At 36.2% G+C, this 26,204-nt stretch overlaps 1 protein-coding gene across 1 annotated transcript; it reads right to left on the reverse strand.

Annotated features, from left to right (window-relative positions):
* Window positions 1-1,220: 1,220 nt before the first annotated feature.
* LOC125646732 (3-hydroxyisobutyrate dehydrogenase, mitochondrial-like) lies at window positions 1,221-24,438 on the reverse strand. Its single transcript, XM_048873247.2, has 9 exons — window positions 24,327-24,438; window positions 23,910-23,926; window positions 17,571-17,706; window positions 16,837-16,954; window positions 15,597-15,718; window positions 14,263-14,396; window positions 13,858-13,934; window positions 10,788-10,944; window positions 1,221-2,089 (listed from the first exon to the last, which is right to left on the reverse strand). Exons 1-9 carry the CDS (start codon window positions 24,409-24,411, stop codon window positions 1,895-1,897), a joined length of 1,041 nt encoding a protein of 346 aa, XP_048729204.2. The 5' UTR covers window positions 24,412-24,438; the 3' UTR covers window positions 1,221-1,894.
* Window positions 24,439-26,204: the final 1,766 nt, after the last annotated feature.

The raw sequence follows: 26,204 nt of genomic DNA on the forward strand, positions 1-26,204 counted from the left end.
AAATTGATGCTCTCATCAAATGAATTGAAGAGAGCAATAATTGAATTAATGCGTGCATCAAATCTATTATTGCTCTCATTAACTGAATTAATATGCGCATCAATTGAATTGAAGAGAGCAATAATTGAATTAATGCGCGCATTAAATCAATTATTGTTCTCATTAATTCAATTGATGCGCGCATTAACTCAATTGATGAGAGCAATAATTGATTTAATGCGCGCATTAATTCAATTAAAGAGAGCAATAATTGAATTGATGATATCTTCAAATAATTGAAGATATCTTCAATTATTTAAGTTTATGTTAATTTGGCGCTCCATACTGCTCTCGTGGTCTAGAATTCACAAATCTGGATTTACCTATAACCTGCTCTCGTGGTCTAGAATTCACAAATCTGGATTTACCTATAACCTGCTCTCGTGGTCTAGAATTCACAAATCTGAATTTACCTATAACCTGCTCTCGTGGTCTAGAATAGACAACCACAAATCTGGATTTACCTATCACCTGCTCTCGTGGTCTAGAATTCCTTGCACTCTTCACCATCAGGCAGTATTTCTGTTCTACTGTGTTACTGTACTACCATCACTTAGAGTAATGAGTTTACTGTCAATTAGCAGGAGATCAGCAATTCACTTATGGCCAGTTTGACTCGGGGTATATGACCTTGACCTTCATCAGTCATTCAGTTCAAGGAGCATATTAAAAAGTGATGGCCAATATTGCAAATAGACAGTTCAAAGAGGGATAATAGGGGGTTGTTGTCATGGGATACAAGTTTAAACCCCAATTCATTTAAGGAGGTACTCTACATAGTCATAATGGCCGACTTCCTTCTAAAACAAGAATGAAAATATAAATATCAGCAATATTTGTATATTCCTTTTCGATTAAATGCATATCCGAGTAAATTAGCGTGTCTACCGCTGAACTCTAAATCAGGAGTTCGAGTCCAGCAGGGGTTTTAAAAAAAAAATTACTTTCTTCTAAAACTGCATTTTTCCTACATAAAGTGAATTTGAAAGCTTTCAATTCCAAAATATTGTTGTACATATCCTCCACTTTACATCTACATCAAATTTCTCGGCTGCAGAACTGAAAAAAAATATTGAGACATAACTGTTATGTCAAAATATTTTTTCAGAGAGCTACAGTTCTGCAGCTACAAATTTCTGTGATGTAACATTCCTCCTTAACAAGCACAAAGACACTGAAGATGAAGGGATGAGCATTGTCTGCAAATTTTATTATGCCAGCATGTGCATTAATGAAAGACATTAGATCATTACAGAGACAGTTCATAGACTGATTTGTCCCGATACAAACTGACCGCAAGGTTGAAGTGTGTAATTAGTCGCAAAATAACATTAAATAAACAAAAGAACTGTTTATGTTTGCACTTACATAAGTGTGTTGTGTTATGTACTCCAAAGTCAGTATGTTGTATGCCTTGGTGTGTTTGCTGTGTATCCCAGTGTGTTTTATGTAGCCCCATGCATGTGTCTGTGTTGTAGCCCTGCATGTGTCTGTTGTAGCCCCATGTGTTTGTGTTGTAGCCCTGCAATGTGTTTGTGTGTTGTAGTATATTGTATTTACATATATCTCATTCCAACACTATAGGTTAGTAACAGCATTACCCACACTAAACCAGCATCCCAGTAACCAGTGAGAAAACAGATTTTATTTTTCATATACAAATGTATCACAAGATGTAAACAATTTTACTTTATCAAAAACTGCATGTACATGAAAAAACAAACATTCTCTTGTTGAATACAATACCACATTTCCTTTTCTCTGGAAAGCGTATATACAACACACAAGCTAGGAAATGTATCTTGGTATAGCCTCGCACACATACACACACTAACAGCATTCTGGGAATGGTTAATCACTGATCAAAGAATTCCTTCTTTTTCTTCTCCACCTCTGGTCCAGACACGTCTTGGAGGATTTTGAAGATGACAGAGAAATCTTTCCCTCCGTAGCCCTTCTGTGTCATTTTGGTGTAAATCTCCAGCGCCATCTGTCCCAGACTGACTGCTGAATTTGTTTCCTTGGCTGCATTGTTAGCGAGACCCAAATCCTGAAATGGCAAGGTTGGTTATATATTGTATTAATTTCCTTTATCTCTCCACTGTGTAGGTTAAAGAAAACAACCAGTTTGGGCAAATAACCATGATTTATTATATATAACAAAGTCAAAGCGTAAGACAAAATAATGTACATAGAGCATATATTGTTTAATCCCTCGAGAATATTTCATTCATATGAAGACGTCACCATTGCCGGTGAAGGACTGTAAAATTCAGGCCTATATTTGATGCTTATGGTCTTTGAGCAGGGAGGGATCTTTATCGTGACATGGGGCCTCAGTTTTTGCAGTTTCATCCAAAGGATCGCCCCATTTAGTTGCCTCTTACAACAAGCAAGGGGTACTGAGGGCCTATTCTACACCAGATCCCCACAGGATGAAATGGCAAGGAACTCTTACAGTGTTTTATCCTGCAGTAATGCAGATTTCCCTGAAATTTACAGACCTGTTTAGCCAATCCATTTTATGCTTTGTCAACTTATATTTGTCGGCATAATTTGACATTTGTCAGTAACCGTTTAATTTTCTCTGATTCAAGATCAGAACAATAATAAGGGCAGTGAAAATGTTAATTTCTTGCAGGTTTTGTAACACACATACAATCAATACTAACTGGTAAGCCTCAGGGATTAATAGAACCATTCATTACAAGAGCCAGGGATAACAAAATTCCACTGAGGGGACAAGATTTACTGTCTAGGTTGTCCTCAACGGAATTTTGGCCCCAACGTGGAATTTCACTATGATTATATAAATTTTTCTCAAATTTTAACCTCAGGTTAGTGTTATTGATTCAGGGATTTCAAGAAAATTCAAAATTATCAAAATTCTTTTTTGAACTTTTAATAATGCAAAAACTAAATAGAGAGTCAGAAAGGACTATGCCTGAAAATGGCTTACTTAAAACATATAATTAAAAATTACAAGGCTGTCCCCCAGTAAACTATATCAAATCAAAATTTGAAGAAAACAATACATTTTTTTATCATGTAACATAAATTATAGAAAATATATGACATAATCATAATCAACGATGTTATAGGAGTGCAAGCCGACAAAAAAATCTTGCATGGGTATGACGTCAGTTTCACATTGTTGATTATGTGAAAAACAGATAAAAAAACTCAATGTAATACTAATTTGAAGCTCCAGATTAGGCATAATCTTGAATGCAGTTCCACGAAAAAAAAAAAAAAGAACTTTTCAGAGTATGCAGGTCTGTATTTAATGCATGAACATTGACTAATGGTGTCAGCATATGTATAAACTGCACCAATTCTCCAATATGACATTCACCCCTAAACCCAAATCATGAATGTCATAGTTCTGATGAGGCACTGAATGTCATAGTTCTGATGAGGCACTGAATGTCAAAGTACTGATGAGGCACTGAATGTCATAGTTCTGATGAGGCACTGAATGTCATAGTACTGATGAGGCACTGAATGTCATAGTTCTGATGAGGCACTGAATGTCATAGTTCTGATGAGGCACTGAATGTCATAGTACTGATGAGGCACTGAATGTCATAGTTCTGATGAGGCACTGAATGTCATAGTTCTGATGAGGCACTGAATGTCATAGTACTGATGAGGCACTGAATGTCATAGTGCTGATGAGGCACTAAATGTCATAGTACTGATGAGGCACTGAATGTCATAGTTCTGATGAGGCACTGAATGTCATAGTACTGATGAGGCACTGAATGTCATAGTTCTGATGAGGCACTGAATGTCATAGTACTGATGAGGCACTGAATGTCATAGTACTGATGAGGCACTGAATGTCCAAGAGAGAGACATATAACAGGACATATGCGACATTTTTCAACATATTTTTCGAGACATTTCTGGTACTCTCGACTTCCATCCAATCTTGTTTCTACAAAAACAAAAGGCCCATGGGTGACATCACTCACCTGAGTCACCTTGGCTCATATTTAAAGATTATATATTCGCATGTAAAGCTTTGATCCCTATTGTGGCCCCAACCTGGGGGCCATGATTTTTACAAAATTGAATCTGCACTATGTCATGATGCTTTCATGTAAATGTAAACTTTTCTGGCCACTGATTTTTCAGAAGATTTTTAATGATTTTCCCTATATATTTGTATGTAAAATTTTGATCCCCTACCATGCCCCCCCCCCCCCCCCCCCCCCCCCCCCCGGGGGACCATGATTTTTACAAACTTCAATCTGCACTATGTCAGGAAGCTTTTGTGCAAATGTAAACTTCTTTAGCCCAATGGTTCTTAAGGAGAATTTTTTTTAGTTTATTAGTTATGTAAAACTTTGATCCCCTATTGTGGCCCCATCCTAACCCCAGCGGTCATGAGTTTAACAAACTTGAATCTGCACTATGTCAGGAAGCTTTCATGTAAATCTCAGCTTTTCTGGCTCAGTGGTTCTTGAGAAGAAGATTTTTCAAGATTTCCCCTATATATTTGTATGTAAAACTTTGATCCCCTATTGTGGCCCCATCCAACCCCTGGGGGGGGGGGGGGGGGGCATAATTTTAATAAACTTGAATCTGTACTATGTCAGGAAGCTTTCATGTAAATTTCAAATTTCAGCTGTTCTGCCCCAGTGGTTCTTGAGAAGATTTTTAAATGACCCCACCCTATTTTTGTGATTATCTCCCCTTTGAAGGGGGCATAGCCCTTCATTTGAACAAACTTGAAAGCCCTTCACCCAAGGATGCTTTTGGCCAAGATTGCTTATAATTGGCCCAGTGGTTCTGGAGAAGAAGTTGAAAATGTAAAAAGTTTACAGACGACGGAAAACAGGCGATCAGAAAAGCTCACTTGAGCTTTCAGCTCAGGTGAGCTAAAAATTGAGGTACACATTACCAGGTCTGTTTTAGAGTCAACATATTTTGATAGTTCCCGGTTGTGGCAAGTCAGCTCTTACATACTAAAATAGGTTGTATATGGATATTATTAAGTAATTGTAGCAAAGAAGGGAGAAAAATCTTTGGATCGATTGTGGATCAAACCCGGCACCCTTGCATTACTAGATAGGTGATCTAACCATAGAGCTCCCTACGCCAACTGATCTAACCACTGAGCTACCCAGTATAATAATATGTACAATGAGCTACCCAGTATAATAATATGTACAATGAGCTACCCAGTATAATAATATGTACAAACTGTAAAATATAAACCTATTTCTAGGACTCTTTATATAAAAGGTGATGAAAATAAAATTTTAGGAAAAAAAATGTCATTAATGTCACATATGACTTTAAACAATAACATTTATAGGTTTTTAATTTGACCCCACTCCTCAGATCCTCTGGGATAGGGAACTTACACTGCACACATTTTGTTCCAAAGTTGCTACCCGGTACTTTATCAATGATGCTTCTTAAACTATAATCATTGAAAAGTTTCTGAAAGGAAAGGGAACTGACAATTGCATATGGACATTGATTACAATAAGTCACCTGAGTCAGTGACCTAAACATTCAGTGATAAAAACTTCCAATTTCAATTAGATTTAATTAATTTGAACATCATCTATCTGTAATGAAGCATACAAGAGATAGAATTTGGCATTGCTTTCAAGCCATGGCTATAAATTCAGCTTTAATTTGACAGATCACATTAGGGACAGCTTACACGAGAATCTTGCCATGGCAGGATAAATAATTAGTCCCAATGGAAACATATTTATTTCCTTCTTTCTTTCATGTTGGCACATCAATTCTTTTATTTTTTACCTTGTGTTTGTTTTAACTTTAAATTAAAGGAAATTAGTGAATTACTCTGCAGTTATACAACTCAGCAGATACACTTGCTGTCTATGTAAGCATTATCTCTCTTTGCAATAAATGCTATAACAAAACTCATTTTCATGCTGCTGCTATGAAGAAGGATTTTGTCTTGGCCAATAAAAGGCCAAGGTGGCCATATTGGAATATTGCTCCGAAAAGTAACATTTTCTGGGCCCACTCTAGCATTGATTTCACAAGGTATGGCTAGTGGAGAAAAAGCTGATATTGTTTCAATCAAAACCTACTGTACCCAGTAGTGATTGGAAGCTGCATAGCTTTAAAACATAACAATACTTTTTCCTTCTTTAGGACCAACATGCAGCCATTTAGGAGAAAAAGTTTATTTTGTCTCAGTCAATCAAAACCCATGACAGCAATATTTGGGAACATGAACTAGAGCAGGCCTGGAATTCTCGAAAAGAACTTAAGTCGAAATTGGACTTAAAAGTCTGAGATTTTACTCAAATTATGAATGCTCAAATATAAGAAAACTCAAACTTAAGTTTGAGATTTTTTCAAGAAACCCAAGCCTGAATGTTATATAGCTGGTATAGAGATCAAAAGTTCAAAGTCTAACAAAAAACTAAATTCACATAGTTTTCACCAAGACCCTTACCCCCTTAAAACTAAATATGATGAATGTTAAAACTACTCAATTTACAAGTAAAAACATAAAAGGATAAATAACACTCTGTATACCTTTTCTGCTGTTTATTCACAAATGAAAGTATATATTAAAGCTATTAAATGTTCATTACAATGTAATATTATTATGTGCTTTTTAACACTTTTCTTTTTCTACTAAAGTGTAATCGATGTCGGGTGAAAGAAACTTACAGAAGTTTTTAACCCATCCCCCTAACTATTTGAATTTAGAATTTTTTATCCAACATTGATCTTTTGATCTCACCCCTAAGTGCAGCCACTCTGGAAAAAATTCAAAATACTGGTGATTGTTTTCAGACATTAATCATGACAGACACATGATGGACAAAAAAACAACTTAAAAATAGGTAATCATGGCCTAGTTCTCTACAGTAACACAAAAATAGGTAATCATGGCCTAGTTCTCTACAGTAACATAAATAATTTTTGCTTTCCACCAAAATTTCAACAACAGAAATGTACCGATGATATAGTCCCCATAGTATACAAGATAGGCCCCAAAAATCAAAATATGACCCGGCATGTGGGCCTTATGGGTCACCTGAGTACTAGTGAAAAAGTATGACTACTCCCAAGGCCTATGAAATCAAGAAAAAATTTCCTGTTCTGAATATCTAAGCTAAATTCTAATGTTCAGCAACAGTATAAATAAAACAAGATGTGTTCTTAAAACTTCCCTGCCCTCAAAAGTGCATACACTGATGAAAGGCTTAATATAATAGGTGCATAACATTAAAACATCAAAAGATATGACTAATTTGTATGCATTTAGATTTTATACAGTATCAGCAAACTTGCACATAAATACTATATACTAAGTTTGGCCCTTACCCTGGGATCAGAACCCCTACTCTGGGGATCATCAAATTTACAATTTTGGTAAAATACTACCTGATCTTTCTACATATCCATTTAGTTTCAATTTAGTATCAATAACACTAAAGAAGATGTTATCTAAGTGTTTTACACATAGACACTATATTGTAAGTTTGGCCCCACCCTGGGGTCAGAACCCCTACCCCGGGGATCATGAAATTTACAATTTTAGTAGAGGCCTTCCTGATCTACATCACTATGCATTTAGCTTTTCTTAAACATGTGGTTCTTGAGAAGATTTTTGAAAATTGGTCAATTTTGGGCAGTTTTTGTGCCACCCCTACAGACCCAGGGGTGCTGGAGTCCTGAAATTTACAATTTGCGTACCCCTTGTCCAAAAGATGCTTCATACCAAATTTGAAAAGAATTGGACAGGTAGTTATCAAGAAGTTAAAAATTGTTCTGTTAACACACGATGACGGAAGACAACCTATTGCTGCAGGTCACTTGAGTAAACGCAGGTGACTTAAAATAAAATCTGGAAACCATTCTAAGACTCATCACGATATCAGTATTTAGTGAATGAGAAAAATAAACTTGGTAATACCTATCTTTCTTGGAAATATAAATTTGCTAAAATTATCTCTTGCTAAATATATACATGTACATCCATAATTTATGGGAAAATCAATAAATTTGTGTCTTGCTAAAAATACCACTTATACAGTATATTATGCATATGTATGTGTATTAATGTATACGGTACAGTATAATTTGTCCAAACCGGCCTCTGAGTACTCCGGCGCTCTGTCAATTCCGGCCACAAAATATAGTCCCTAACATTTCTTTAACAAATCCTTTATTAATAATTCCCTGTACTCCAGATACTGCGTATTCTGTATATCGGCCGGCTTACACAGTCCTAACTGCTATCAATTAACTTTAATTATCCTGTGTAAACTGGCCCCTCGATGATACACCACCCTCAATGTTGCGGTCAATTGTGTTCGGTGTACACAAGGTCCCAACTGCTCGTAATTAGCTCTAATTATCGTATTTAAACCAGCCACCCCACAATGACCAACCTGTCGGTATTCGGTCGATCACATGCGGTGTACACAAAGGGTGTCTCAAGGGGAGCCACAAGGAAGTAAAAGAGTGCAACTGGCGAGGAGTTGCGATCAGTTTAAAATAGAACCTGATTTTTGGAGGGTGCACTTTTTAATTATGACAGCACCACGCACGAGGTAATGGCGCCCTCCCCCTAACGACAGAGACAAGAACTGACAATAAAAGACAAAGTTCAATTAATCAAAGAATTCGATACATTCTTGGAATGAAACAATATCGGCAACAATCCCGTTATGTTTTCCAAAAGCAGGGTTTCCCCTCGTGGACTTCTTGGAGCTCTACGGTGAGTCAGACAGTGATGATATGCAGTTAGTAAACACAACTCGATATGTCCGGTTGATCACTCCACATTATATCAGTTTCCGTTTCACAAATTGAGACAGTTGAAAGCGATACATTTACAATGAAAGCTGGAAAAGACAAATTTTAGACGAACACAACACAAACTTGATGAACGTACATAATGTAGCAATTGATAACGGCAATGATGTAGACGAAATCGACAATTTACCAACAGAAAATTGCGCGAATAATTCCCAGATTTTAAACTGTTTAATAAAAATTGAAACTTTTTCAAATGAGCACGACAATAAAACACTGACATTTATATTTTTACATTCTGAATTCTTTTGTGATATATTAAAACATTAGCAATCATTACACACGTATGCATAAATAGTGAATACAAGGGAAGCAATTCTCATTCCTGTCAACATTCTGCACTCCGGACTCTGTGTAAACCGGCCAATTTCTTTGGAACCACACATAGTCGGTTTAGACAGATTATACTGTATATTACATTACATGTACACTGCTGCTATAGGTAGCAGCTTCTGCCACATACCCAATAAAACAGTATATCTGTACGAAAATAGACTGTATTTGAACTATTGCAAATTTTCCGCAGTTTTATGAGTCTATTGAATTCAAAAATATTCTCCAACAATAATTCTTCAGAAATGTTGCCATGTTTTTAGCAACAAAGTTTATTACTAAATTTTCATCCATAAAAAGAAATCCATACCATTTTGATCCAAATACAAGAGGCCCATGGACCACATTGCTCATCTGGGCAGTTGCATTTTCTTATGTTACAGTAGAACAATAAATCCCAATCATGATACCACCCTGCATGGTACTTGAATCTACACTATATAAGGACTCTTAAATAACAATTTGAAATATTGTTCCTCTGTGATTCTTTAGACGATTTTCAAAGAATTGTCCTGAATATTTCTATGTGAAACATTGTAACTCATCTATGGCTCAACCCTGAACCTCAATCGGTACCCCTCGCACTTTACGTCATAAAAACCCTAACCCTAACCTTTTTACGTAGGAACGGAGAAAAGGGCGAGGTGTTCCGATTGCCCTGAACCTATGTATAGGTGATGGTGTGTATAATTTTGATTCAAAACTACAGCAGGATGCTTTCATATTCAAAATTTCACATATTGGACTCAAATGGTTCCTGAAAAGATTTCTTTTTTTTCATTTCAATTCCTATACAGTACAACATCCCTACTGTTGCCCCATCATAGCTCCTACACATTCAGCATTCTTTTTCCTTATATAACTGGTACCAATAAATAGTACCATTCCCAATGCCAAAAAACGATTTTTCCCAATTTTGAGACTAAAAATTACAATTCACTTGCCAAAAAATAGACCGCTGACATCATAATTTACTTAGTCTGAAACATACAAGTTAACTAAAATATTCACTTCCGGTATTAAATCTAAAGTATAGAACATGGCAGTGCACGTGTTGTAGGGCTACGACAATTCTAGAACGAGTCTACGACGATTCCTGATGTCTCTTATTCTTTTTTTAACTTTTTTTTTAGTTGAAATTATTTGCAGATACATTGGTAGAAAATTCCCAATTTGTTAGATTTTGATGCCATTTTTCCAAATTGAATGGGTACCGGTACCAGTACCAGAGGGTAGGAAAAAAATGCTGACATTCCTATACAACATCCCTACTGTGGCCCCACCATAGCTCCTACACATTCATATACAATATCCCTACTGTGGCCCCACCATACCTCCTACACATTCATATACAATATCCCTACTGTGGCCCCACCATACCTCCTACACATTCATATACAATATCCCTACTGTGGCTTCATCATAGCTCTTATCAATCTTGTGAAAATATCAAAGATATGAAAAGTTTAGATGCACAACAGACATACAAAAAATAACTTGAGCTTCTAGCCCAGAGTTTCTAGATTTCTTTCATCCTGTCTAAAATATCTACTGCCCCTCACAGAAATAATCTGTATATTCACCTTAGTCATAAGAGCTGTGCCAAAGCCCCCTTCGTAGTTATTACTGGAGGGAACGTTTTCAAACACGCCAGGGCATGGATTATAGGTGTCACTGGACCAGCAGCGACCAGAGCTCATGTTCAGAATCTTTGCCAGCATCTTGGAATCAAGGCCCAACCTTAAAAAAAAAACAAGTATGCTAACTAACTGTACCAATGGAGCTAGAATTAATTTTTCTGTTTGCTTCATGGGTACAAAACTTTGTGGATGTGTTTACATGCAATTCACACTGCTGATATAAACTTACTACAGTACGGGATATCAGATCCATTATTTCCTCTCCGATTCCATCGCAGTTTTAATATTCAGTATGCCCAATGGGATAACATTTTTTGCATTAACTTGGACAACTTTTTCATTAAACAAGTACACATTACTATTAGATACAGTGAGTCCAGGCACTTAGCATCATTTTACAAAGTTGAGAAGTGGGGAGCAAATGAAGAAAAAAGTTGCCGTCATATCTGTATGAAAATTCTTTGTTGGTAAGAAAAGTAGTTCTGCCCAAACCCCAAAATCGTAAAAAAAAAAAAAAACAACAACAAAAAACAACCAAGATTGCTACACGTAGCCATGTCCCCCACCGCCGTAAAAAAGGTTGAAGCACAAAAGTCCCATAGCTCCTGTAAAATTTGTCAAATCAAAATGATGGCTCAATATGATCAACTGCATATGGTGACTAACAATCCTACAAAATTTGAACAAAATCCGTTGAGCGGTTTCGGAGAAGTTGTGTCCACAAAGTGTTTCTATAGTGTAGCATGTACAAATTCAACAAAGTTCCATAGCTCCTGCAAAATTTGTCGAGTCAAAATGACGACACAATATGATCAACTACATATGGTGACTAACAATCCTACAAAATTTGAACAAAATCCATTGAGTTGTGTTTGAGGAGTTGCATACACAAAGTGTTCCTATAGTGTAGCATGTACAAATTCAACAAAGTTCCATAACTCCTGTAAAATTTGTCGAATCAAAATGATGGCGCAATATGATCAACTACATATGGTGACTTACAATCCTACAAATTATGAACAAAATCTTTTGAGCGGTTTCTGAGGAGTTGCGTCCACAAAGTGTTCCTATAGAGTAGCACGTACAAGTTCAACAAAGTCCCATAACTCCTGTAAAAATTGTCAAATCAAAATGGCAGCGAAATATGATCAACTACACATGGTGACTAACAATCCTATAAAATATGAACAAAATCCGTTAAGTGGTTTCTGAGGAGTTGCGTCCACAAAGTGAAGTGGGACGCACGGACACCGGTATTTCTATGTTCCCTTCCGTGTTGCGGTGGGGGACAAAAAAGGGTGTGTGTGTGTGTTCAATTCATCAGTTCATCAGTTCAACCCAGCATTTTCATTACCATTCACCGCCACTATAAAAAGTGACCAGTTAATAAATCGATCTTTGCATGTATGAATAAAAAACTTTGTACATGATAATAAAGCAATGTCACAAAGACAAGGCCAGGGGGAGCAAAAAAAAAAAGGGGGGGGGGCTACACGTACGTGTCTGGAGATCAATACATAAATTGTGATTATCTTTTATACTATTCTTATACATGTATCTATTCATAGAGGTCATTTGTTATAATGACTCGAGAAAACCTCCTTAAGTAAATATCCACACATACACAGATAAGGTAGAGGAAATGAATAGTACTGTGATTTTTATTTATTTATTGTTGTTTTGTCTCCGCTACCAAACATCAGAAATTTAATCTAATAACTCATGTCTCTGGTACCAGGGTATTCGCTTGCGACATTCTGAAAAATAATCTTTACATCAGGCAGATACATTTGTATGAGAAATGAGCCGTCTGTAGCATAATTAATTTTTATACAAGAGTTGCCCAAGTGACACATAATTTTTGTAACTTTTCTTTCTGAAGAGTTCCAAAATTTTATAGTTCTGATATCCCGTATTCATTATGATGGCATATAAAGCAGAAATATGCATCACATGAAAAAATTTATATTTACAAAATTTTTGATCATACACACTTATTCAATTCATAGTATAGATAAATTTGAAACAATATATGTCAGAGCAATGTGAAAGCCTCCACCTAAGGGCCATAACTCTGCCAAAAGTTATTCATGGACCCATATAAGTACATGTATTTGATCTGCACAATTTAATTATATATCTATATCCAAATTTCAAAATATCCATATATATGATTGAGATTAAAAGTGGAAACTGAATTTGAAGACGAAATAACTCAACTCTTTCAATAGTTATTTGACTGGAACCAAATATGAAATTGACTTGCACAATTTCAGGACAGATTTTTATCCCACATTTCATCAATTCAAAATGTCCATGTATGACCGAGATAAATGAGAAAAAACTGAATTGCTTAAAATTTTCTAAGTCCAAGGGGCATAACTCTGCCAAAAATGATCTGACCAGATCCAGATAGTGGCTTAACCTGCATATTCTCATAATATATCTTATCTATATCCCAAATTTCAATTGAAAACATTCCCGTGGGGATCCAGATTAGAATAGCCCTTCAGATGAGACTACTAAAACCGCGGTCCCGTGTCACAGCAAATGTGGCACAATAAAGATCCCTCCCTGCTCAAAGACCATAAGTGCCGAGCATAGGCCTAAATTTTGCAGCCCTTCACTGGCAATGGTGATGTCTCCATATGAGTGAAACATTCTCGAGAGGGAGAGGAAACTGTATATTGTTGAAAAATTCAAGTCCAATGGGTGCAACTCTGCCAAAACTTATCCGACCATATCCACTTGGTGACTTTATCTACATATTCTCATGATATACCTATATCAAAAATTTCAATTCAAAACGTCCATGTATGACAAAAAGTACGCCTACAGTATATCTATTTAGATATATCAATTTTTTTCACAACCACAGTTGGAGTACATACATATGTTTCTGCATATAAAGCTTACAAAATTTGGCCCTTAATCTACTAAATGTGAGACATTAAACACCTTACAAATCTCAGCTGCATTACAATGAAAACAATTTTTATTGACCATGACTTACTTCATTCCCAAGTTCATAGTTTCTGACGTCCCAATCATAGAGATGCCGAGCAGCATGTTATTGCAGATTTTAGCTGCCTGTAAATAAAAGAAGACTATTCAATATTACCTCAGTAAAACTAGATAAACATGCATTTTACCAGTAATGAATCAGCGATATCCCTCCATGTACAGTACTCAAGAATTCATAATTACCTGCCCTGTGCCCACGGCCGAGAATTCGTCCTTACCCGTTCTGTGCCCACTGTCGAGAATTCATCCTTAACTATCTCGCACCCACTGTTGAGAATTCATAATTACCTGTCCCATGCCCACTGTTGAGAATTCACGCTTACCTATCCCATGCCCACTGTTGAAAATTCATATATTATCTGTCCCGTGCCCACTGTTGAGAATTCATAATTACCTGTCCTGTGCCCACTGCCCCACAGTGAACCACATTCTTCCCCATATTCTGCAAAATTTCTTGAGCTTCTGGAAATTTAGATTCTGGCCCACCGACCATGAATGTAAGAAGAGCCTGGCGGGCAGCATTCACCCCTGTAATCAGAAATGAACAACATAATGTATACATCATATCATAATTTTTGGAAATAGGGTCGATGTGGGGTACAGGACGAAAGGCTTATTTTTAGCCATTTTCTAATTCATAAGTACTTGACCTGCGTATTCTCATGGTTTACCTATATCTCAAATTTCAATTCAAAATGTCCACGTATGAGTGAGTTAAAGAACAAAAACTAATTTCAATACAAAACATACTGTAATTTTTTGGAATTAGGGTCGATGTGCAGTACAGGGCAAAACAGCTATTTTCAGTAAGCCCAGTAAAGTTGATTGAAAGTAATTATGGAGTTTGTTATGTTTCATTTGTTTTCAGTAATTTGTATGTAACATATCAATGATCTCATTTAATCATGTAAAGATCTAAAATAAGTTTATATGTCTGAGATCAAGAACCCGCAAAAAAAACATGTGTTATCTTTCTTTACCCTTACTTTATTCTTATACACTTGGCAACATTTCTAATTTCAGATGCAATTTTTTAAAACATTGGCCTTAGATAGGTCGATTCAGTATATTGAGTGAGGGTAGCAAATTATTGAAAAAACAAGATGTGTTTGTGAAACACAAATGCCCCCGATAATGGCCAATTCCGAAGATGGCCAAGGTCACAAGGGCAAATATCTTGGTACCAGTAGAAAGATCTTGTCAAAAGAAATGCTCATGTACAATATGAAAGCTCTAATATTTACCATTTAGAAGTTATGACCAATGTAAAAAAAAATTAAAAGTAAGTCAAATGTCAAAGTCAAAAGGTTTAATACCAACGGAAAGGTCTTGTAACAAGGAATACTCATGTGAAATATCAAAGCTCTATCACTTACTGTTCAAAAGTTATTAGCAAGGTTAAAGTTTTCAAAAAGTAGGTCAAGGTCACAGGGTCAAAATTGTTGGTACCCACGGAAAGGTCTTGTCACAAGGAATACTCATGTGAAATATCAAAGCTCTATCACTTACTGTTCAAATGTTATTAGCAAGGTTAAAGTTTCAGACAGAATGACAGAATTACAGATTGAATTACAGAATTACAGACAGGACTTAAACAATATGCCCCCCGATCTTCAATCTCGGGGGCATAAAAAATTACATGTATTGACCTAATTAACGGTACATGGATGTATCGGATTATGAATTGTTTAAGCTGCTTATAGAGTATTTTGTGAGTTGTCTACCTACCCCCAGAGACCGGAGCATCCAGATAGAACGCTCCCTTGCCCTCCGCTGCTTTGGCTACGTCCTGGGAGACGGCTGGGTCTATTGTACTGCTGTCAATCATCATACTGCCCTTCACAATCTTACTGCATACAAACACATTAGATTGAAGTCATTGTGATGATGGCAGATAAAGAGTAAAAAAACCTATCTCATTTCTAAATTGATGTGATCTAGCAGCCAGTAAGTCATATTGCTCACCTGGGCGGTTGCATTTTCCCCCCAAGTTTCACATTTTAATTACACAATTATGGCTGAGGATCTTTGATTACTCAAGTATATCATCACTCCTAGTGTACATTTACTAGCCCACTGAGGATATTTTTACATGTATAAGCTGACTGTTTAATTACATGTACACATTGACTAAATGTATTTGATTTCCTGAGTATAAGATTATTTCTATGTTAAATGAGTATGTTTGATTACATGTTTGAGTTGACTGAGTGTATTTGATCACATGTTTGAATTGACTGAGTGTGTTTGATTACATGTTTGAGTTGACTGAGTGTATTTGAGTACATCTTTGAGTTGACTGAGTGAGTTTCATCACATGTTTGAGTTGACTGAGTGTATTTGAGTACATGTTCGAGTTGACTGAGTGAGTTCGAGTACATGTACATGTTGACTGAGTGTATTTGAGTACATGTTTGAGTTGACTGAATGTATTTGAGTACATGTTTGAGTTGACTGAGTGTATTTGAGTACATGTTTGAGTTGACTGAGTGTGTTTGAGTACATGTTTGAGTTGACTGAGTGTATCTGAGTACATGTTTGAGTTGACTGAGTGTATTTGAGTACATGTACATGTTGACTGAGTGTATTTGAGTACATGTTTGAGTTGACTGAGTGTGTTTGAGTACATGTTTGAGTTGACTGAGTGTATCTGAGTACATGTTTGAGTTGACTGAGTGTGTTTGAGTACATGTTTGAGTTGACTGAGTGTAATTGAGTACATGTTTGAGTTGACTGAGTGTGTTTGAGTACATGTACATGTTGACTAAGTGTATCTGAGTACATGTTTGAGTTGACTGAGTGTATTTGAGTACATGTTTGAGTTGACTGAGTGTATCTGAGTACATGTTTGAGTTGACTGAGTGTGTCTGAGTACATGTACATGTTGACTAAGTGTATCTGAGTACATGTTTGAGTTGACTGAGTGTGTTTGAGTACATGTTTGAGTTGACTGAGTGTGTCTGAGTACCTGAGTATACCATTATTTCCAGTGTACACCTCCTGTACATGCTGACTGGCTGGAAGCATGGTGACTATTCGGTCTGTGTTGGCGGCTATCTCAGCTGGGTTACTTGCGACTTTTGCACCTATGGTCACACACAACATTGTAGATGGGGAAACTAGATTTAAACTGCTATCAGAAATATACTTATTCAAGGCTGTTTAGTCATAAATACATGAATCTAAATCAATTATGAATCAATGCAGTTACAAACAAAATATGAAAACGATCTCCAAGCTGCCTAGTAAGTTTAATGTAGCTAGAGTTAGCCCCCTTTGTTCACTCTGCTTTATCACCTCAAAGCATAGTCTAAGAGACACTATCCACTGATATACACAATATCAACACCCCCCCCCCCCCACACACACACACACACACACATACAGTGATGTTTCCATAGCTCTGTTTTTGATTGATTGCATATTGTTTAACGTTCCTCTCAAGAATATTTCACACATATGGAGACGTCACGATTGTCGGTGAAGGGCTGAAAAATTTAGGCCTATGCTCAGCACCTATGGGCTTTGAGCAGGGAGGGATCTTTATCATGACAAACCTACTGTAACATGGGACCTTGGTTTTTGCAGTCTCATCCGAAGGACCACCCCATTTAGTTGCCTCTTATGACAAGCAAGAGTTACCGAGGACCTAATCTAACGCAAATCCCCACAGAATGAGTGGAAGATAATGACAACACTTACCAGCTTGTTTCAGTCCGTCTACAGCAGCAGTGTTAACATCGTACACCAGGAGGGGGTAGCCCTTACTGACCAAATTCCGGGCCATGTGATTTCCCATGTTTCCCAGGCCAATGAAACCAATGAGAGGCTTTCCATCCTAAGATAAAAATAAGACTTGATGATCATTTAGTAAGCCTCTGTTGGTCGCTATTTTTTCAAAGTTTTCAATTTTCCTTCTGTTCGACTGCTATCATAATGATAAAAAGAGTTTCCTAATGTCTTTGAAAGAATAGAATATGTATGTAATTTCCTAGGAAATTGAAAAAACAAGAGTTGTTAATTTAAATTTCCATTGTACAGAATACATCCAGTATATATATTGTAAGAACACTCTACCAAACTGGTAGACTAGCACAAGTTGTAAGAGAAATGGAGAACTATAACATCAATCTACTAGCAGTTAGTGAAACAAGATGGACAGGTAGCGGAATAAGACAACTCGCCTCGAAACATCACATTGCTTTCTCTGGAAGACAAGATAACTATCATGACAGAGGTGTAGCCCTGATTATGACCAATGACATCAGGAAAAGTCTAATAGAATGGAAATCAATTAATGAAAGACTTCTGACTGCTAGGTTCTATTCCACATATGCTAAATTATCAGTTATAGCATGCTAAGCACCAACAGAAGTAGCAGAGGAGGAAGAAAAAAACATCTTTTATGAGAAATTGCAAGAACTCATTAAAACAACACCAAGACACGATATTTTAGTTGTTCTTGGCGACCTTAATGCAAAAGTTGGTAATGATAACATTGGAAAGGAGGCAACAATGGGAATGCATGGAATAGGAGAGAGAAACAATAATGGAGAGAGACTTGTCGAGCTGTGTGAAGAAAACAGTCTTGTCATTGGAGGGACTATATTCAAGCATAGAGATATACATAAACAAATATGGACATCTCCAGATGGTCATACCAACAATCAGATCGACCACATTATCATCAATAGAAGATGGAGAGGCTCTTTGCAAGATGTGAGAGTCAAAAGAGGAGCAGACATTGGCAGTGACCATTCTCTAGTTATTGCGAAGATAAAACTCAAACTCCGAAAAGTAAGAAAGAAAACAGAAAGAAAGTTAAGACTTGATGTTGATAAATTAAAAGAACCATCTATCCAAAGAAACTTCCAAATGGAGCTGAGGAACAAATTTAGTGTGCTTAACGATGAACAAGAAGTGAGCATGCATGACTTTAATAAAACAGTCTATGAAGTGGGAGAGAAGATCTTGGGACCCAAAAGAAAGAAATCAGAAGAATAGATTTCTAAGAACACCTGGAAAGTTAAAGATGAACGAAAGGATGTTAAGAAAAGGCTGATTCAAACAAAATCAGAAAGAATTAAAGACCAACTAGAAAACAGATATAGATCTTTAGATAAGGAGGTAAAGAAAAGCACAAAGAAAGACAAACAAGCTTACATAAAAAATTTAGCAGATGAAGCTGAAATGGCAGCTGCAAGTCAAGACCTTGGAAAGCTATATAGAATCACAAAAATGCTTACTGGAAGGTTTACCAACTGTGAAACAGCAGTAAAGAATGAACTTGGACAAATAATTGCAGGAGATGAAGAGAAACTGAAAAGATGGAAAGATCATTTTGAGAATGTGTTAAACAGAGGCAGTCCCGCAGCTGCGGCCATTATTCAACCTGCCACAGAATTTCTAGATATTGACATCGAATCACCTTCTATTCAAGAAGTTCAGGCTGCTATAAAAGCTCTAAAAAAAATGGTAAAGCACCAGGGCAAGATGGAATTCAAGCTGAGTTATTAAAATGTGAAGTAAACATCTTACCATCTACACTTACTCGTATACTAGAAAATATTTGGATTACAGAAGAAACACCTGATGATTGGAAGATGGAGCTTATAACCAAACTACTAAAGAAAGGCGACTCATCTAATTGTAATAACTGGAGAGGAATTATGCTGCTTTCTGTTACCAGCAAAGTCCTTAGTAGAATTGTTTTCAATAGAATAACCAGTGAAGTAGATACCTGTTTACGAAAAAATCAAGCTGGTTTTAGAAAAGGAAGATCTTGTAGTGACCAGATATTTTCTCTAAGGCAGATAATTGAGCAAAGCAATGAGTGGACCAACACACTTTATGCCAATTTTATTGACTTCCAGAAAGCATTCGATAGCATAGATAGAAATTCATTATGAAAAATTTTGTCTCATTATGGAATCCCATCTAAAATTATTAGCATCATCATATTCAGATTTTAGAGCAAAAGTCATTTGTGGTACTGAACTTTCACCTGAACTAGAAATTAGAACAGGAGTTAAACAAGGCTGTCTTCTGTCACCGCTTCTGTTCTCCATGTGTGTGGACTGGCTTATGAAGGAAATTACAAAAGACACAAACAGGGGCCTGCAATGGACATTCACAGAACGTTTGGAAGACCTTGACTTTGCTGACGATATTGTCCTTCTTTCTCAGCACCTAATTGATTTACAAGCTAAAACGAACATACTGGAAGAAACTGGAAAACAACTTGGTCTTTACATAAATACTGCTAAAAACAAAGTAATAAGAATAAACACGGAAAGAGAAGATCCTATTTTGATCATTAACCAGACAGTAGAGGATGTAAATGACTATTTATTTGGGAAGTAAAATTACAAAAGATGGAAACTCAGAAATCGATGTTGACCACCGTCTATCCAAAGCCAGAGGAGCCTTTGCAAGTTTAAAGAAAATCTGGAACTCCTCAAAAATCAAACTTAACACGAAAATCAAGATCTTCAAAAGCAATGTAATTTCAGTTCTTTTATATGGTTCAGAATCCTGGAAAGTCACAAAAACCATCTGCAATAAACTTGATGTTTTCCAGAGGAGATGTTTAAGAAGAATTCTAAAAAAATTTTGGCCAAATAGAATATCAAACAGAGAAATTTACAACAAAACTAAAACAACAGCAGTATCATAGGAAATTAAGAAGAGGGAGTGGCGCTGACTAGGCCATGTTTTGAGAATGGATCCCACATCGATCCCACATGTTGCTCTAAGATGGACACCAGCAGGGAAGAGAAAAAGAGGTCGCCCAAAAGAGACATGGAGGAGAACAGTAGAAAGAGAGATGAAGGAACAAGGATGGACTTGGGGACAAATAAAGACTTGGTCTCAAGACAGAGCATACTGGAGGTCTCTAGTGGAAGCCTTATGTGCAAACCAGCACGAAGAGGACTAAGTAAGTAAGTATAATATTATATCAAATATTTTCAACAACTCTGCCAATGTATGAATGCCCTCAATCAGTTCACAATAATTTAGTCTAGAATTCCTTCATCTCTCTCCATTACTCATTAATTAAGTTGATAAAATCACTGTCAAGCAACAATAAAACCCATTATCAGTATAGAAAAATTATAAATTGTTAAAATAAAAACTCTAAAGGTAAAATAAAGAGAACTTCACATTTCATTGTGTTATATTCAAGTTACCAGGGATTTCTCCTTGTCAGCCCAAATTAAAGGTCAAGTATAATGAAAATTTAAAAAAAAAAAAAAAAAAAAAAAATGTTGATACTTTGTCAATTTCACAAAAAAATTGTAATTCTAAAAGTCTCCAATTTTTTACTGATAGATAAATGTTCAAAATGCCTGCTTTAAGATTCACAATATTCAATATAATCAACGGGGTTACGTTCCCTGTTTATGACGCCATCAGAGACATCAATAGTAAAACAAGTAATGAACCTTTAAGAAAATGGCATATTTCCTGGATAACAATGAAAGTGATTGAGAAATACTCAAAGTCCACTTGACATTGTGAATACAGCCATACCATGTATGAAACCCATGCCAAGTACTACAAACAATCGTAGCATGATAGATTCGACGGAGACCATGACCAATTCGGATGCAGAAAAAGAATCCCAAGATGGTGTGGAACATTCTGAAGATTTTTCTCTTGAACCTGTTGAGAAATGGTATGCATGTTTTTTCTCTCTTTATTCATTTTACAAAATATAGGGATTAGAAGTTCAAAAACAGTGTTGGAAAAAGCAAAGGTGGATAAGGCCGGCGTACAAGATTTTTTCTTGGTGTTTGGTGTGCTTTTAATGTTTACATGTCCAAAACACCCAACCTGTGTACCTATCTAGCAGCTTCCGGGGGCCACACCCCCGGTGTACCAACCAGGGCTTTTTCCTGACTCCCAATTTATTACTACCACCCCCCCCCCCACCCCCCCCCCTAAAATTTCAGGATCAGGATCTGCCACTTAAATTTTATTTTAACGAGGAGAAAAAAAAACGACCGTCCGGTGACCTTTGCATAGACTGCGGATTAGTGTAATCAAACACTGAAGGAACTGTACCTGGTTTCAACATCTTGGACGTCAACTGAATATGTTATTCACAATGTCTGGATTGATAGCAAACAAATGTCGCTCACAGTTTAGGCTACTGTACTCGGGGGGTTCAAAAACGTCTCTTTTCAATCGAAGGGCTCAGACCTTTCTAAATTTTAGGATCCCTGGGAAACAAGTAAAAGCTCAATCCCTGGCCCGACTTTACTGTGCAATTTAAGGCAGCATTTTTCAATTCACACATAACAAACCTGGTGCACTAGTCAAACGACTTTCATCTGCATCTCTCAAGAATGTATCAGATGATGTCAAACTACTAAAGGGAAGTAACTTACTTAGAAGTCCATTGTCGGCAGTGCAGGTAGATGATTTTTTTAACAATCTAAGTGGTTAAATATAATCAAAGAGACTTTTTCTGATCCAGGGTTTTATTTTGATTAGCTTTGTGAAGTGTATAATCTAGAAAACCCCGAGATCTTCAAAAAATATTTAACTAGACCTTTAACATTTTTTATTTACAAAACGACCTTCAAAAATTTTGTGCTACATTTTCATGCATCTAAAAAGAAATTACAGCTGTCTAAAGCAGATTGTGAACATGATTGTATGAAAAATAGTGCTCTAAATTGACTAGCCTTCTTCTTAACCATAACTTGTACATGTGAAAGTTACAAGTCTGTACTGAACTGACAGGTTATATCTCACCTGTATTGAACTGACAGGTTATATCTCACCTATATTGAACTGACAGGTTATATCTCACATGTACTGAACTGACATGTTATATGTTACCTGTATTGAACTGACAGGTTACATTTCACCTGTACTGACAGATTATATCTTACCTGTATAAAACTGACAGGTTATATCTCACCTGTATAAAACTGACAGGTTATATCTTACCTGTATTGAACTGACAGGTTACATCTCACATGTACTGACAGGTTATATCTTACCTGTATTGAACTGACAGGTTACATCTCACATGTACTGACAGGTTATATCTTACCTGTATTGAACTGACAGGTTATATCTTACCTGTATTGAACTGACAGGTTACATCTCACATGTACTGACAGGTTATATCTTACCTGTATTGAACTGACAGGTTACATCTCACATGTACTGACAGGTTATATCTCACCTGTATTGAACTGACAGGTTATATCTCACCTGTATTGAACTGACAGATTATACATGACTTTCAATTTGGTCAAAGTTTACCTCATTGAAATAAGCAGAGGTCAGAAAATTAGATTTACTTAACAATTTTGAAGCAAAAATTGTAATCTGTGGACCTTTGAAAAAGATTTATGAACAATTAGGCTACTCTGCTTGATTTGTTTTCATTGTTTGGGAATTTCACAGCAAAAATTGGGGAAAATACCTGCTTTTTAGCATTGGGAATGGGGCCTTATTTTGGCCCCCTACAGACCCTAAAAAAATCCCCGTTATACCTTTCCTGTACTGAACTAATAGGTTATACCTCACCTGTACTGACAGGTTATATCTCACCTGTACTGAACTGACAGTTTATATCTTACCTGTACTGAACTGACAGGTTATATCTCACCTGTACTGAACTGACAGATTATATCTCACCTGAACTGAACTGACAGATTATATCTCACATGTACTGAACTGACAGGTTATATCTCACCTGTACTGAACTGACAGGTTATATCTTACCTGTACTTAACTGACAGGTTATATCTCACCTGTACTGAACTGACAGATTATATCTCACCTGAAATGAACTGACAGATTATATCTCACATGTACTGAACTGACAGATTACATCTCACCTGTACTGAACTGACAGATTATATGTTACCTGTACAGAACTGACAGGTTATATCTCACCTGTACTGAACTGACAGGTTATATCTCACCTGTATTGAACTGACAGATTATATGTTACCTGTACAGAACTGACACTGAGGTTATATGTTACCTGTAGTGAACTGACAGGTTATATCTCACCTGTACTGGTCTTGTAACTGTAAAAAAAAAAAAAAAAAGTGAAACATTGTTAGCCTAGGTAACTTTCTGTTTAGAATGTATGTGCTTGAATGTCTTTTTTATTTATGTCACATTGACTGTGTTACAGATCCTTCTTATTTTGAGATTTTTTTAAATTTTATATTAATAGACACTTTGCTGAGCGTTACATTTGTATGGTAACATATGTTGAAAATGAACTTGTAAACGGAAAGGACTAAATGCCATAGACGATACCGGGATTTGAACCGAGATAAGTCAAAATAGCACAGCCATGCCGAATCTCACCGAGACTGAGGTGTAGAGGAAATTCGAACCCATAAACCAACCATAAAACTAAGTTGACAGTTTAATTGCGAATGATTTATGTTATGCAAAATTATATAGCTGCATTATTACCTGAAAAACACCTTTTGCAGAAGGTTACTCGAACTGTATTTCTCACAAGACTGGAAAATAGTTTTGTTTGGTTGACCGCTGCCATTTTCAAAACGTTGATCCCGATACAAATTGTGTGCATTCAAGCGCGGATCGAGAGGGTGAAGGGATGCTTAATCTCCTGAGATTGAAATACTAGATGTCTCAAGCCATGATAATTAAAAACTACAATTCCCAAGTTTGAAACATAGTTCATCTTATAAGTATAGTTTATTAGCAGGAGAAAATGGTGATGAACAACACTTTCGTCGTGTTAATTTTATTAGTAGTTTCTGATTTCACACCTAGAGTTAGTATATAATTACACGAAGTACACGAAAATAAACAGATAAACAAAAAGAAAGGAAAGGGAAAGAGAAATAAAGATATATAAAATCAGACTGATAAGAATCCCCCCCCCCAAATTTTTTTTTTACAAGCATGGTGTTGTATTGGTGTACTGAAAGATTGGGATACAGGTATCGGCACCAGTAATTACCTATGTATTACTAGGTCTAAAATTGTACAGTTTGTACACCTAGAGCACATTTCAAAACACTCACATAAATGTTCACATAGTTTCCAAGCTTGAGCAAACATTATTAGAGTTACACAGTTCTTTACAATAATTTTCTTTTTACATATAAGATACATGTATTTTTAAAGGGTAGATGATATTAAAATCCGAGATCCTGGATACCTCAGAACCCTAAAGGATTGTGGGTTCTATAAGTGAGGAATATTGTGGGTTTTATAAGTGAGGAATATTGTGGGTTCTATAAGTGAGGAATATTGTGGGTTTTATTAGTGAGGAATATTGTGGGTTCTATAAGTGAGGAATATTGTGGGTTTTATAAGTGAGGAATATTGTGGGTTCTATTAGTGAGGAATATTGTGGGTTTTATAAGTGAGGAATATTGTGGGTTCTATAAGTGAGGAATATTGTGGGTTTTATAAGTGAGGAATATTGTGGGTTCTATTAGTGAGGAATATTGTGGGTTTTATAAGTGAGGAATATTGTGGGTTCTATTAGTGAGGAATACTGTGGGTTCTATAAGTGAGGAATATTGTGGGTTTTATAAGTGAGGAATATTGTGGGTTTTATAAGTGAGGAATATTGTGGGTTCTATAAGTGAGGAATATTGTGGGTTCTATAAGTGAGGAATATTGTGGGTTCTATTAGTGAGGAATATTGTGGGTTCTATTAGTGAGGAATATTGTGGGTTCTATAAGTGAGGAATATTGAATGTTATATAAATGAGGAGTATTGTGGGTTCTATAAGTGAGGAGTATTGTGGGTTCTATTAGTGAGGAATATTGTGGGTTCAATAAGTGAGGAATATTGCATGTTATATAAATGAGGAATATTGTGGGTTCTATTAGTGAGGAATATTGTGGGTTCTATAAGTGAGGAATATTGCATGTTATATAAATGAGGAGTATTGTGGGTTCTATAAGTGAGGAATATTGCATGTTATATAAGTGAGGAATATTGTGAGTTCTATAAGTGAGGAGTATTGTGGGTTCTATAAGTGAGGAATATTGTGGGTTCTATTAGTGAGGAATATTGTGGGTTCTATTAGTGAGGAATATTGTGAGTTCTATAAGTGAGGAATATTGCATGTTATATAAATGAGGAGTATTGTGGGTTCTATAAGTGAGGAGTATTGTGGGTTCTATAAGTGAGGAGTATTGTGGGTTCTATTAGTGAGGAATATTGTGGGTTTTATAAGTGAGGAATATTGTGGGTTGTATAAGTGAGGAATATTGCATGTTATATAAGTGAGGAATATTGTGGGTTCTATTAGTGAGGAATATTGTGGGTTCTATAAGTGAGGAATATTGTGGGTTGTATAAGTG

This window comes from Ostrea edulis, chromosome 6 (genome assembly GCF_947568905.1).
Source record: "Ostrea edulis chromosome 6, xbOstEdul1.1, whole genome shotgun sequence".
Lineage (NCBI taxonomy): Eukaryota > Metazoa > Mollusca > Bivalvia > Ostreida > Ostreidae > Ostrea > Ostrea edulis.

What these genes read in the sequence shown, in the direction of transcription:
- LOC125646732 (XM_048873247.2), bottom strand. Translation starts at nt 24,411, where the DNA reads ATGGCAGCGGTCAACCAAACAAAACTATTTTCCAGTCTTGTGAGAAAT. An exon ending in AGACGGACTGAAACAAGCTG is followed by an intron (nt 16,955 to 17,570) that starts GTAAGTGTTGTC and finishes GTGTGACCATAG; the next exon opens with GTGCAAAAGTCGCAAGTAAC. An exon ending in GGATGCTCCGGTCTCTGGGG is followed by an intron (nt 14,397 to 15,596) that starts GTAGGTAGACAA and finishes TTCTGATTACAG; the next exon opens with GGGTGAATGCTGCCCGCCAG.